Source organism: Miscanthus floridulus, chromosome 10 (genome assembly GCF_019320115.1).
Source record: "Miscanthus floridulus cultivar M001 chromosome 10, ASM1932011v1, whole genome shotgun sequence".
NCBI classification, from domain to species: domain Eukaryota; kingdom Viridiplantae; phylum Streptophyta; class Magnoliopsida; order Poales; family Poaceae; genus Miscanthus; species Miscanthus floridulus.
This window is the reverse complement of record NC_089589.1, coordinates 118,802,685-118,814,796: the sequence shown is the minus strand read 5'-3', so window position 1 is coordinate 118,814,796 and position 12,112 is coordinate 118,802,685. Positions and strand designations below refer to the sequence as shown.

General features: G+C 57.6%; 1 protein-coding gene across 1 annotated transcript; it reads right to left on the bottom strand.

Moving 5' to 3' along the window:
- Nucleotides 1-1,174: 1,174 nt before the first annotated feature.
- Nucleotides 1,175-11,740, bottom strand: LOC136489415 (uncharacterized). The gene is made up of 3 exons (XM_066486058.1): nucleotides 11,150-11,740; nucleotides 10,640-11,069; nucleotides 1,175-1,389 (listed from the first exon to the last, which is right to left on the bottom strand). The coding sequence occupies exons 1-3, from the start codon at nucleotides 11,738-11,740 to the stop codon at nucleotides 1,175-1,177; spliced, it is 1,236 nt and encodes a 411-aa protein (XP_066342155.1).
- Nucleotides 11,741-12,112: the final 372 nt, after the last annotated feature.

Genomic DNA, 12,112 nt, shown 5'->3' with positions numbered 1-12,112 from the left:
ACTTCTACCGGAGTCCTGTAGCATAGCAATCTATACGATCCTGTCATACTAGTAAGACTCATAGGATAAAGATATATATGCAAGTGGGTTTCATTCAACTCCTTAAAACTTAATGCACAAATATAATTTAAACTGCTGAAAAGTAAGGGTTATGCACCGGGGCTTGCCTATGTAAGATATATTAAAAAGTTAGTATCAGCATCTTCAGATCATCCACATCATCTGAATAGAAAGCCCATTGCATCATCTCCTAGAGAGAATACCATTACACCATCTTCGGATTCCCAATCATCCTTTGATCGATCTGTTGATCCATCATCGTACCTATATGATATGCATGCGATACAATGCAAAGATGTAATTAATCAACTGCAATCGTGACTCGTAAAATACGACGTACGCCTCTTCAGTTAACGGGCTAATTCTAACGACAACCGTACTTAGGCCACATATACATGTTGTCGGATAAGGCATTATTTCGCCACAATTATTTTAGTTATATAAACCAAGGTGTTTCTTTATTTTATTCTATCGACTTAATCCTCATTCGAAATAGAGCATCATTAGCTACCTAGCAAACTAATCATTCTGGAGCTACAAAAATATTACAGTGAGTACCTAATTTTGCTAGGAACCTACCGTACAAATTTCAGGTTTCACTATATTACCAATTTATCATAAAAATTCCTATAAATTCATATTTACAATATTAAGTACCTTAAATTAATTATATAGCTTCCAAGAATATTATCACTCTATGTGAACAAACTATACTAACAGGTAGATCATGATTTTAGGAAACTAACAAAACTGGTTTGACATTTTTACGATTTTTCTATGATTTCCTACGAATTTTACCAGTTTGTTTCCGAGACTAAATTAACACGTACTTTTAGAAAATTAAAAGGGCAATGGCCACCAAACTGGCCCAGTCCATCGGTGAAACCCAGTCATGAGTGAAGAGGTTAGTATTGGTGTATTTCTATTGTATTTCTGGAATTCTTTTTCTAAAGAAAAACGGCCATAAATCACGCATGATGTCGGAGTGACACCATCAAGCTAACAAGCCAAAGCTAACAAGCGAGCACGGCTGGCTGCTTGCTCTGCTTGCTTGCGCGAGCATGACGACATGGCTCCGGTCGGCTCAGTGCCAAAATAATCCATCCATCTACGATTAGAGCAGTCGGAGCTCACCATGAGATGGCTGACGAGGTTGGGTGGCGCAGCGAAAGCTTGGGAGGTTCCCGTCCATGTGCACGGCAATCATAGTGTCCATGGTGGCGGCGTCAGCGACGATCCTGATCGGCGGAGCCACCACCAGAAAAACATGGCGGAGCTCGGTGGCCAGCGGCGGGGAAGACGGCTCGCAAGAACAGGAGCCGCTTGCAGCTGCAATGATTCGGTTGCTGTGCTGAAAACTCGCTGTTGCTGGTGCTCAAAAAGGTGAGCCACGACTGCTGTACTTCCATTAAAAAAATGGACAAGACCACTCGCTGTCACAAGCAAGAGAAAGCGAACAAGCAGCACAGACAGCAGCTGTCGGGTACCTTAGAATGGGGTACCCCAAGCAAAACATCAAATGGGTCGCTAAAGTCCCATCTAAAAAAAATAAAAGCTAGAAGGTAAGTCGTGGGCCCCTCACCCGCCACGACCGAGCCCACTGGGTCCTCCCCCTCCTCGCCTCGAGCCTCGAGCAGGAGGTCTTGGCATCCCGACGCAAACTCCGCTTCGTGCGAGGCTCCCCAGGGAAGGCCTCGGCAGGGAACGTCGTCTCCGCCTCGCCCGAGGCTCTCCATGGAAGGCCTCGGTAGGAGGCGCGTTCTCCGTATCGCGCGAGGCCTCTCGCCCGAGGCCTCGGCAAGGAGCCTGATCTCCGTCTCGCGCGAGGCCTCATTCTCCGTGTCGCTCGAGGCCGGCTCGTCCGCGGTCCGTCGCCCCCCGCCTCGGCCGACCCTCCCGACAGCGTGTCATGTCTCATTAATGCTTCAACCACTCCCGCAATCTCAGCCGAACGGTGGCTCAATGCCACAGGACGGCCGACGCGACCCAAGGTCGCATCAGCACCATACCGGCCGGGACAGGGCACGGCGGGGATTACCGGCCACTGTGTCCTACCACTGTGTCCACGATCAGCGCCATACCGGCTGGGACAGGGTATGACGGGGATTACCGGCCACTGTGTCCAAACGCTGTACCCATGATCGGCCGCCCGCTCAAGGCCTCGGCACTGTACACCAGGGCCTCGGCGATCTTGGGGTTCGTGCCTGCCGAGACCCCCCCCACCGCAGTACAAGCCTCGGCACTGACCAAGTCTCAGCCTCACGCACAGTCCGTCCATAGTGGCTTGCACGTTCGCCGCTGCGTCCACTCCGAGGCATTCCCGGGGCTCCCACGACGCACAGGATCTGATGGGACGACCATGCCGCCCCAGTACTTCAAGGATGGACCACTCCGATGACCACGTCACCACAGGAACAGGCCACAGGGCTCGGACATGCCGCCCCTATCGGCATGACGCCACATAGTAATACATGTATTGTCCTTGTCCTCCCTTCAACTATAAAAGGAGAAGACTTGGGCCACTTAGAGGGGGGAGAACACCGAGTAACACACACACACGCACACATTCCAGCTGCCTGAGAGCAACGTCTCAGGCGGCCCACACAACACCTTGCCGAGACCTGGGACTAGTTCCCTCTCTTCCTTAGCTTGTAACCCCCTACTACGAGCACTTCGGTGCAAGGAATACAAGTTCGATCTCTCAGACTGGACGTAGGGCATTGATTGCCTGAACTAGTATAAATCTTGTGTCTCTTTGCATCACCATTCGTAATCGGGAGCACGCAGAACAAATTCACTAGTCGGTTGAGAACCCCCTCGGTCCGAAACACCGACAGTTGGTGCGCCAGGTAGGGGCCTCTGTGTGCTAGTTTTGTCATCCCAGCAGGTGCCGGATGGCAGACCCCGTACGACCATTGCGTCTCAGCACCGTGGTTTGGTTCGGGAGCCTAGAGTTCATGTCTCTAGGGCATGAGTACGACATGGTACTCCTCACTCCTCGAGCCCCACCGTCCGACGATGAAGTTACGCACCAGCAGCCCAGGCGCAGGCGGCGCTCGGGCGGCCACTCTCGCCGCGCTCGCCAGGCACGACGCGAGCAAGGCCACCCCGACGCTACGCGAACCCGGGGCGGCACGCCACTCCCCGCCGATATCCTATGACCAGCTATTGGTACGGGGTCCCTGGCTGGGGACCTGTCTGGCCTGAGCTTGGACAAAGGAAAATCGCCGGTGGCTCACGGCGATGCCCAGTCGTCTAGCTCCGCTCCACCACTCCCTGAAGAACCGACCCTGACGGAGCAGAATCTGGCGACGGCACCATCCCCATACCCCTTTGGGTTGAGAAACGCCGCTGCTTCTTACGCCTACGCATACGCTGCCGCTCACGAGGATCCCTCAGAGCGCTGCCAGCGCTTCGGTCTCGACCTAGACACCCACGCCGACTCCTCGGATGAGTACGAGGCATGGCCCAGAGTGGATTTCTCCGGGCTCCACGACCCTGGGGCTTTGCGCTAGTTCTTGACCGCAAGCGACTACTGCTTCGGTTACTCCGACTCCGACGACGAAGGCACTTACGACCCCACTAGCGAGTGTTTCCACGTCGGGCTCGGAATGCCGAGGGTAGGCGAAGAGGACGGGGCGGTAGGTAGCCGCTCCCCGCTTCGCCTAGGGGCGGGCGCCGCCACACCCCCACTCAATGTCCTGCCGGCCGCACGAAACGAGAATGTCGCTCTTCCACGACCTCAGCGCCCAGACCTAGAGCAGCTCCGTGAGCTCCAGGCCAAGGTCGAACAAGACCAACTCCTTCTGCAGCAGCTTCGGGACTCTCTCGAACAAGAGCAGCGAGGTCTCGGCAAAGGTGGAGGAGCCCGACGGAGGGCCCGCGATGTGCATCACCGCATCCATGACGACGAAGGGAGCGAGCAACCCCCAGTCTTCAATCGCGCTAGCCAGAACGTCGCGGCTGCGGCAATGCTGGTCCGTGCAATGCCCGAGCCTTCTACCACGGAGGGGCGGCGGGTCCGCGGCGAGCTTCGGGATCTCCTAGAGACCACCGCGGTTCAGCAGGCCGAGAGTTCCGCCTCCCGGCGGCACGGGGCGCATCGAACCTACCCACGGCACCGCCTCGGCAGGACAGGGAAGCCCTGGCTCGTCCTGAGCCCGACCGAGCGCCAATAGCCCATAGGGTCCCCAAGCTTCTGGACTGCCTCGGCAATCGACGCGAGGTGTAGGGAGACCATGAGGTGGTCAGTAGGCGACGACGCCACGACAATGATGGGCCCGCTCGGGGCTACCACCCACACCGAGGCGATCGCTACGACAGCGGGGAGGACCACAGTCCTTCCCCTGAACCGCCAGGCCCTCGGGTCTTCAGCAGGGCCATCCGCGCTGCTCTTTTCCCCACCCGGTTCCGGTAGCCGGCCAATCTCGCAAAGTACAGCGGCAAGACCAATCCAGAGCTCCGGCTTGCCGATTACCGCCTGGCCTGCCAGCTGGGTGGCGCGGACGATGACCTACTCATCATCCGCAATCTCCCCTTGCTCTTGTCGGACTCGGCGCGAGCCTGGCTCGAGCACCTTCCTCCCTCGCAAATCCACGACTGGCGCGACTTGGTTAGGATCTTCATCGGAAACTTCTAGGGCACATACGTGCGCCCTGGGAACTCCTGGGATCTTAAGAGCTATCGCCAGAAGCCGGACGAGTCTCTCTGAGACTTCATCCGGCGTTTCTCCAAACAGTGCACCGAGTTGCCCAGCGTCGGTGATTTGGAGATCGTCCAGGCTTTCCTCTCCGGCACCACTTGTCGGGACTTGGTCCGAGAGTTCGGTCGCAACGTGCCGCGCTCTGCTGCCGCGCTCCTCAACATCGCCACCAGCTTCACCTCGGGTGAAGAGGCTATCGGAGCCATCTTCCCCGACACCGACACCAAGGGAAAGCGGAGGGACGAGGCCCCCGAGGCCTCAGCCTCCCACCTCCCTAAGAGAAAGAAAAAGGGGCGCTTGGGGAAGCAGGAGGTCCTGGAGGCTGACCTGGTCACAGCCGCAGAACGCCAGAACCCCTGAGGCTTCAAAGGCCCTAGGCCTTTTAACGACATGCTCAAGAAACCCAGCCCTTACCACCAAAGCCCGGTCAAGCACGCCCTCGAGGATTGCTCCATGCTGCGGCGTTATTACGCTAGGCTCGAGCTCCCCGATGGCAACGCCAAGCAGAAGGGCGCCAGCGACTGGGACGAAGGCAAGGACGACGGGTTCCCCGAGGTATGCAACGCCTTCATGATCTTCGGTGGGCCCTCGGCATGCCTTACAGCACGGCAGCGCAAGAGGGAACGCCGAGAGGTCTTCTCGGTCAAGGTGGCCACCCCCTAGTACCTCGACTGGTCTCGAGAGGCGATCACCTTCGACCGGGATGACCACCCTGACCATATTCCAAATCCCGGGCAGTACCCACTGGTCGTCGACCCGATCATCGGCAACACCCAACTCTCCAAGGTGTTGATGGACGGAGGCAACGGCCTCAACATCCTCTATGCCAACACCCTGGAGCTCTTGGAGATCAACCAGTCGAGGCTCCGAGGCAATGTCGCACCCTTCCACGGCATCGTGCCAGGGAAGCGCACGCGACCCCTCAGGCGTATCGACCTTCTTGTCTGCTTTGGCACCCCCTCCAACTACCGCAAGGAAGTCCTCACCTTCGAGGTAGTCGGGTTCAGGGCAGCCTACCACGCCATTTTGGGGCGGCCGTGCTACGCCAAGTTCATGGCAGTGCCCAACTATACCTACCTCAAGCTCAAGATGCCAGGCCCTAGCGGTGTCATCACGATTGTGTCCACATACGAACATGCATACGACTGCGACGTCGAATGCATCGAGTACGCCGAGGCTCTAGCAGAGGCCGAGACCCTCATCACCCACCTCGACCAACTTAGTGGCGAGGTGCCCGACTCCAAGCATCGTGCAGGGGTGTTCGAGCCCGCTAAAACCATCAAACTCATCTCGGTCGACCCCGCCTGCCCCGACGACCGAGCGCTGAGGGTCTGCGCCACCCTCGACATCAAATAGGAAGCCGTGCTCGTCGACTTTCTCCATGCGAACGCCGACATATTCGCATGGAGTCCCTTGGACATGCCGGGCATACCAAGGGAGGTCGCCGAGCATGCCCTGGACATCCGGGCTAGATCTAGACCGGCGAGGCAACGCCCGCGCCGCTTCGACGAGGAAAAGCGTAGGGCCATTGGTGAGGAGATATAGAAACTCTTGGCGGCCGGGTTCATCAAGGAAGTGTCCCACCCAGAGTGGTTGGCTAACCCCGTGTTGGTCACGAAGAAAAATGGGAAATGGAGGATGTGCGTAGACTACACCGGTTTGAACAAAGCCTGTCCAAAGGTCCCCTTCCCATTACCTCGAATCGATCAAATTGTTGATTCCACCGTAGGGTGCGAGACCCTGTCTTTCCTTGATGCGTACTCTGGTTACCATCAGATCAAGATGAAAGAATCCAAGCAGCTCGTGACTTCTTTCATCACACCGTTCGGCATGTACTGCTACATGACGATGCCCTTCGGCCTCAGAAACACGGGTGCCACGTACCAACGGTGCATGACCTAGGTCTTTGGAGACAACATCGGGTGGACCGTCGAGGCCTACGTAGACTACATCGTGGTCAAGACTAGAAAGGCCGAGGGTCTCGTCGACGACTTGAGGATAACCTTCAAATGCCTTAGGGAGAAGGGCATCAAGCTCAACCCCGAGAAGTGTGTGTTCGGGGTCCCCCGAGGCATGCTCTTGGGATTCATAGTCTCAGAACGCGGCATTGAAGCCAACCTAGAGAAGGTCTTGGCCATAACCAACATGGGACCAATCAGAGACCTCAAGGGAGTGCAGAGGGTCATGGGATGCCTTGCGGCCCTGAGCCGCTTCATCTCGCGCCTCGGTGAAAAAGGTTTGCCCCTGTACCGACTCTTGAGAAAGTCCGAGCGTTTTTCTTGGACCCTCGAGGCCGAGGAAGCCCTCGACAGACTCAAGAGCCTGCTCACCAATCCTCCCATCCTAATACCCCCGGCCATGGATGAGGTCCTCCTACTCTACGTCGCCGCAACAACCCAAGTGGTCAGCGCCGCCGTAGTGGTAGAGAGGTAGGAAGAAGGGCATACTTTACCCACCCAATGACCTGTTTATTTCATCAGTGAGGTGCTCTCCGAGACCAAAGCACGCTACCCCCACATCCAGAAACTGGTCTACGCCGTGGTCCTGGCCCGGCGCAAACTGCGCCACTACTTCGAGTCGCACCCAGTGACTGTGGTATCATCCTTCCCCCTGGGCGAGATAGTTCATAACCGGGAGGCCTCGGGTAGGATAGCCAAGTGGGCTGTCGAGCTTATGGGGGAAACCTTGACCTTTGCGCCTCGAAAAGCGATCAAGTCTCAGGTCTTGGCTGATTTTGTGGCTGAATGGACAGATACCCAACTACCACCTGCTCAAATTTAGACGGAGTGCTAGACCCTATACTTCGACGGATCCCTGATGAAGACCGGGGCAGGCACGGGTCTGCTCTTCATTTTGCCCCTCGGAGTACACATGCGCTACATGGTGTGGCTCCACTTTGCCGACTCCAACAACGTGGCCGAATATGAGGCCCTCATCAATGGCTTACAAGTCGCCATCGAGCTTGGGGCACGGCGCCTCGACGTCCGAGGTGACTCGCGGCTCATCATAGATCAAGTGATGAAGGAGTCAAACTGCCTCGACCCTAAAATGGAGGCTTACTGCAAGATGGTACGACGCCTAGAAGACAAGTTTGACGGTCTCGAACTAAATCACGTCGCGCGAAAGTACAACGAGGCCACCGATGAGCTGGCAAAGATGGCCTCAGCACGGGCCCTGGTCCCCCCGAACGTCTTCGCCAGAGACCTCCACAAACCTTCCATCGGCTGCACCTCGACAGCAGAGGAGGGCCCACCTGGGGAACCCATGGCAAAGCCCGACGCCCCCTCTACTGCCGAGACCCCCTCGACCGAGCTCGAGGTCATGGAGGTCAACGCCGAGCCTCCACAGACTGATCAGGACACGGATTGGCGAGTCCCGTTCCTCGATTGGCTTGATCAGGGGGAGCTTCCTGATGATAGAACCGAAGCACGACGGCTTGCGCGCCGAGCCAAGACCTATGCCCTCTGCAATGGCGAATTGTACAGGCGAAGCCCCTCAGGTGTCCTTCAACGATGCATCAGTTCCAAGGCGGGCCAAGCCCTGCTTTGGGACTTACACTCAGGCGCCTGCGGGCACCATGCGGCGCCTTGGACGCTCGTAGGGAACACTTTCCGCCAAGGGTTCTACTGGCCGACGGCGGTCGCCAACGCTACCAAGCTAGTACGCTCCTGCGAAGGATGCCAGTACTACGCTTGGCAGACACATCTCCCGGCCCTGGCCCTGCAAACCATCCCCATCACATGGCCGTTCGCCATGTGGGGGCTCGACATGGTCGGGCCTCTGCAAAAGGCCCCCGAGGGCTACACCCATCTACTGGTATCAATCGACAAGTTCTCCAAATGGATCGAGGCCCGTCCGATCAATCGAATCAAATCCGAGCAGGCGGTGCTGTTCTTCACTGACATCATCCACAGGTTTGGGGTCCCCAACACCATCATCACCGACAACGGGACGCAGTTCACTGGCAAAAAGTTCCTGACGTTTTGCGATGACCACCACATCCGTGTGGCCTGGTCGGCCATAGGACACCCAAGGACCTACGGCCAAGTAGAGCATGCCAACGGCATGATCCTACAAGGCCTCAAGCCAAGGATTCACAACCAGTTGAAAAAGTTTGGCAAGAAATGGCTCGCCGAACTCCCGTCGGTCATCTGGAGCTTGAGGAACACTCCAAGCCGAGCCACGGGATTCACGCCTTTCTTCCTAGTCTATGGGGCCGAGGCCATCCTCCCCATCGACCTGGAATATGGTTCCCCGAGGCTGCAAGCCTATAACGAACAAAGCAACCGCACCACTCGAGAGGACGCCCTCGATCAGCTGGAGGAAGCCCGAGACGTCGCACTACTACACTCGGCTAAGTATCAGCAGGGCCTACGGCGCTATCAGGCCCAACACGTCTGAGGCCGAGACCTGAAGGTAGGCGACCTGGTGTTGAGGCTAGCACAGAGCAACAAGGGTCGCCACAAGCTGACCCCGCCATGGGAAGGACCGTACATCATCGCCCAAGTACTGAAGCCCAGGACCTACAAGCTAGCCAACGAGAAGGGTGAAATCTTCACCAACGCTTGGAACATAGAACAGCTACGTCGCTTTTATCCCTAAATTTCCAAGCATTGTATATGTTGTTTCTCGAAATACAATTAAAAAGCGTTCTTTAGTTGGTCTTATTTTTTGAGAAACCCCCCGAGCCCACCGTAGGTCTCGGCAGTACAATAAACACGACAAGGGAGACTCGGCTCTACCTCAGCAGAACCAAGCCTCCCTCGGGGGCTAGATGGGGGACTCCCCCTAGGTCCCACGCACCATTTTTTAAGTTGCTTTTCGCAAAAATTCCTACGCCAAGACTCTAGCAGGCTCTGACGAATCATTTGTGAAGACTCCTTGGACCAAGGTCTGCTTCCTAAGCAAGAGGCCGGTAGAGTCGTGAGATGGCCTACGCCCCCAGGCTACGGCACTCCCTCACTACCTCTCGCTCAAGGAACGGCTTAGGCCCCAAAGGGGTGTTTCGCAAATGAAATCTGATCAGAAGCAACAGAGGGCAAAGGCTCGGAAACATGAGAAAAACAACTAAGAAACACAAATACTTCAGAAATAAAGGTCTCGACGGCCACAAACGTTATGATACAAAAATAACCCCTATTCTATCTTTACAAAGCCCCCAGGGCCCAGATCAAGGTTCAGGGCCTTCAGCACCGGCAGATGGTAGGGGGGCACCACCTCCTCTTCGAAGAGCGTCGCCAGCGCCGCGCCAGGGCCTTCCGCCGCCTCCATCAGCTTCGCGACCACCGCGTCGGCCTCCTCATCATCATCAGGCAGAACGTAGCCATCACTGATGGCCAGGAGGTCGACGCCAAGGTAGTGAGAGGAGATGATGGCCATCGCCCACTTGACACCCATGTGCAACGCCCCTCGGAGCCGTTCGCGCATCTAGCTGCTCAGCGCAATCAAGCGGCTCCCAAGGGAGCTGCCTGACTAAACCCCCTCGACCTCCAAGGCCTCACAGGCGGAAAGGGCGGCACGTTTCAGCGCCTCGTGCTCCTTGATCTCGGTATCGAGCACTGTCTGCACCGCGCTGGAAGCCTCGATGGCCCGAGTGAACTCTGCCTCTGACTCTGCACCGTGGAAAATGTAATGAGGTCGAGCCAGAGAAAAAACAACCTAAGTTAGGGACGGAAGCCCACGGAACTCACCCTTGGCCGTCAGCTCCCAGCATCGGGTCTCGGCCTGACAGGCCTCGGCCTTCTCCTTCAACCGCTGGGCCTCGACCCAAGAGGCCTCGGCCACCCTGGAAGCTTCACTCCCCAGCTCTGCGTCATGCAAGGAAGTTAGGAAGCGAACATAAGGAGAAGAAAACAAAACAAGGGGACTCAAACTCACCCTCGACCGTCCCCCTCAAAACCACAGCCTCGATTTGCGAGGCCTCAACCGTAGCAAGGGCCTCATTTAGAGCGCCTTTGGTCAGCTGGTGCGCACTCTCCTCTGCCCCCAGCTGCCCGGCGAGGACCTTGCCCGAGGCCATCGCTTCTTCAGCCCGGGATCTGAAGGCATCCCGATCGCTGATGGCGCGGGTAAGCTCCTCCTCCTGCTCCTTGATCCATGCCGCCAAGGGGGCGAGCTGCGTCTGGGCTGTGGCCGCCTCGACCTTTGCATCGGCACAGCGAAGGCGGAGGTCCTCCACCTCCGTGCTTCGTGCCGATAGAAGCTCGTTAGCATCAGCAAGAAGGCCCCTTTGTCGCTGAAGCTGGTCCCAGATTCCCCTCTCCCGCTGGAGGAAGACCGACTTCCCGAGGGACCGGGTCTCGAGCTCCTAAGGAGGCAGAGCAGAGGTCGTCAATTACGACAAAACCGAGAAAAGAACAACGTCACGCGAAAAAGGAAAACACGAACCTGGGCGACTCCGGGCAGTTCGTCGGCCACCACGTACAGCGTCGTCCATAGCGACCGCTCCGCCAGCTCGCAGTACTGCTCGAAGGTACTCCAGCGCCCACCCTCAGCCGTGTCCTCGAGGGCGAACAGAGGCTCCCCCTCAGGGTCATCCTGGCTCCGCCACAGTACCCGTGGGTGATCCCACCCGTGGGGCTCGGGTCGCACCCGCACGAGGGCCGAGCTTCCCTCGTCTAAGAGCAGCGCCGGCTGCTCCATGGCATCGGTCTCCTCAGCGTCGACCACCTCCCGTGCTCGGGAAGTATTGTCGGAGGAGATCGGATAGACCTCCATCTCCCAGGCGCTCTCCCACAACAACGGTGGGCCCTGAGCCAAGGGCACGGCTGAGGCCTCCGCCGCCTGCACCTCCGCCTCTTGCATAGATGGCCTCACCGCCATCACGACGGCCATGGTGACCTTGGGGGCTCCGACCTCTGCAATCACGGCCTCAGCGGTCTCGGGGGCTCCGGCCTCCGCCATTGTGGCCTCGGCAGACGCAGAAACGCCGACCGCGGACACTATGGTCTCGGCGGTTGTGGGCGCCAGGGCCTCCATCGCCTCAGCCCCGGAGGCCCCGGGAGCCTCGGCAACAAAGGGCACGATGGCCCCATCCGACCGTGTAGGGGCCACCTCGGCAACCCCTCCTTGGGCGGCCGGTTCCTTTGGGTCGACCCTCGCCGACGCCGCGCCGCATTGGATGGCGGCTTGTGCCTCCGCCACCCAGTGGGCAGAGGAGCCGGGGCTCGCCTTAAGCGCCTTAAGGGGCGCCAAGGGGAGGTCATCCGCAGGCCGCTTCCGACTAAAGAAAATTAACCTATAGGGTCAACGTGAGACCAAAAAAGCGAACGAAAGACACTACGACCCTGCCAAAAATACACTTACTTAGAACGGGGTGGCCCCCGCTTCGCCACAGCAAACCGCATCTGC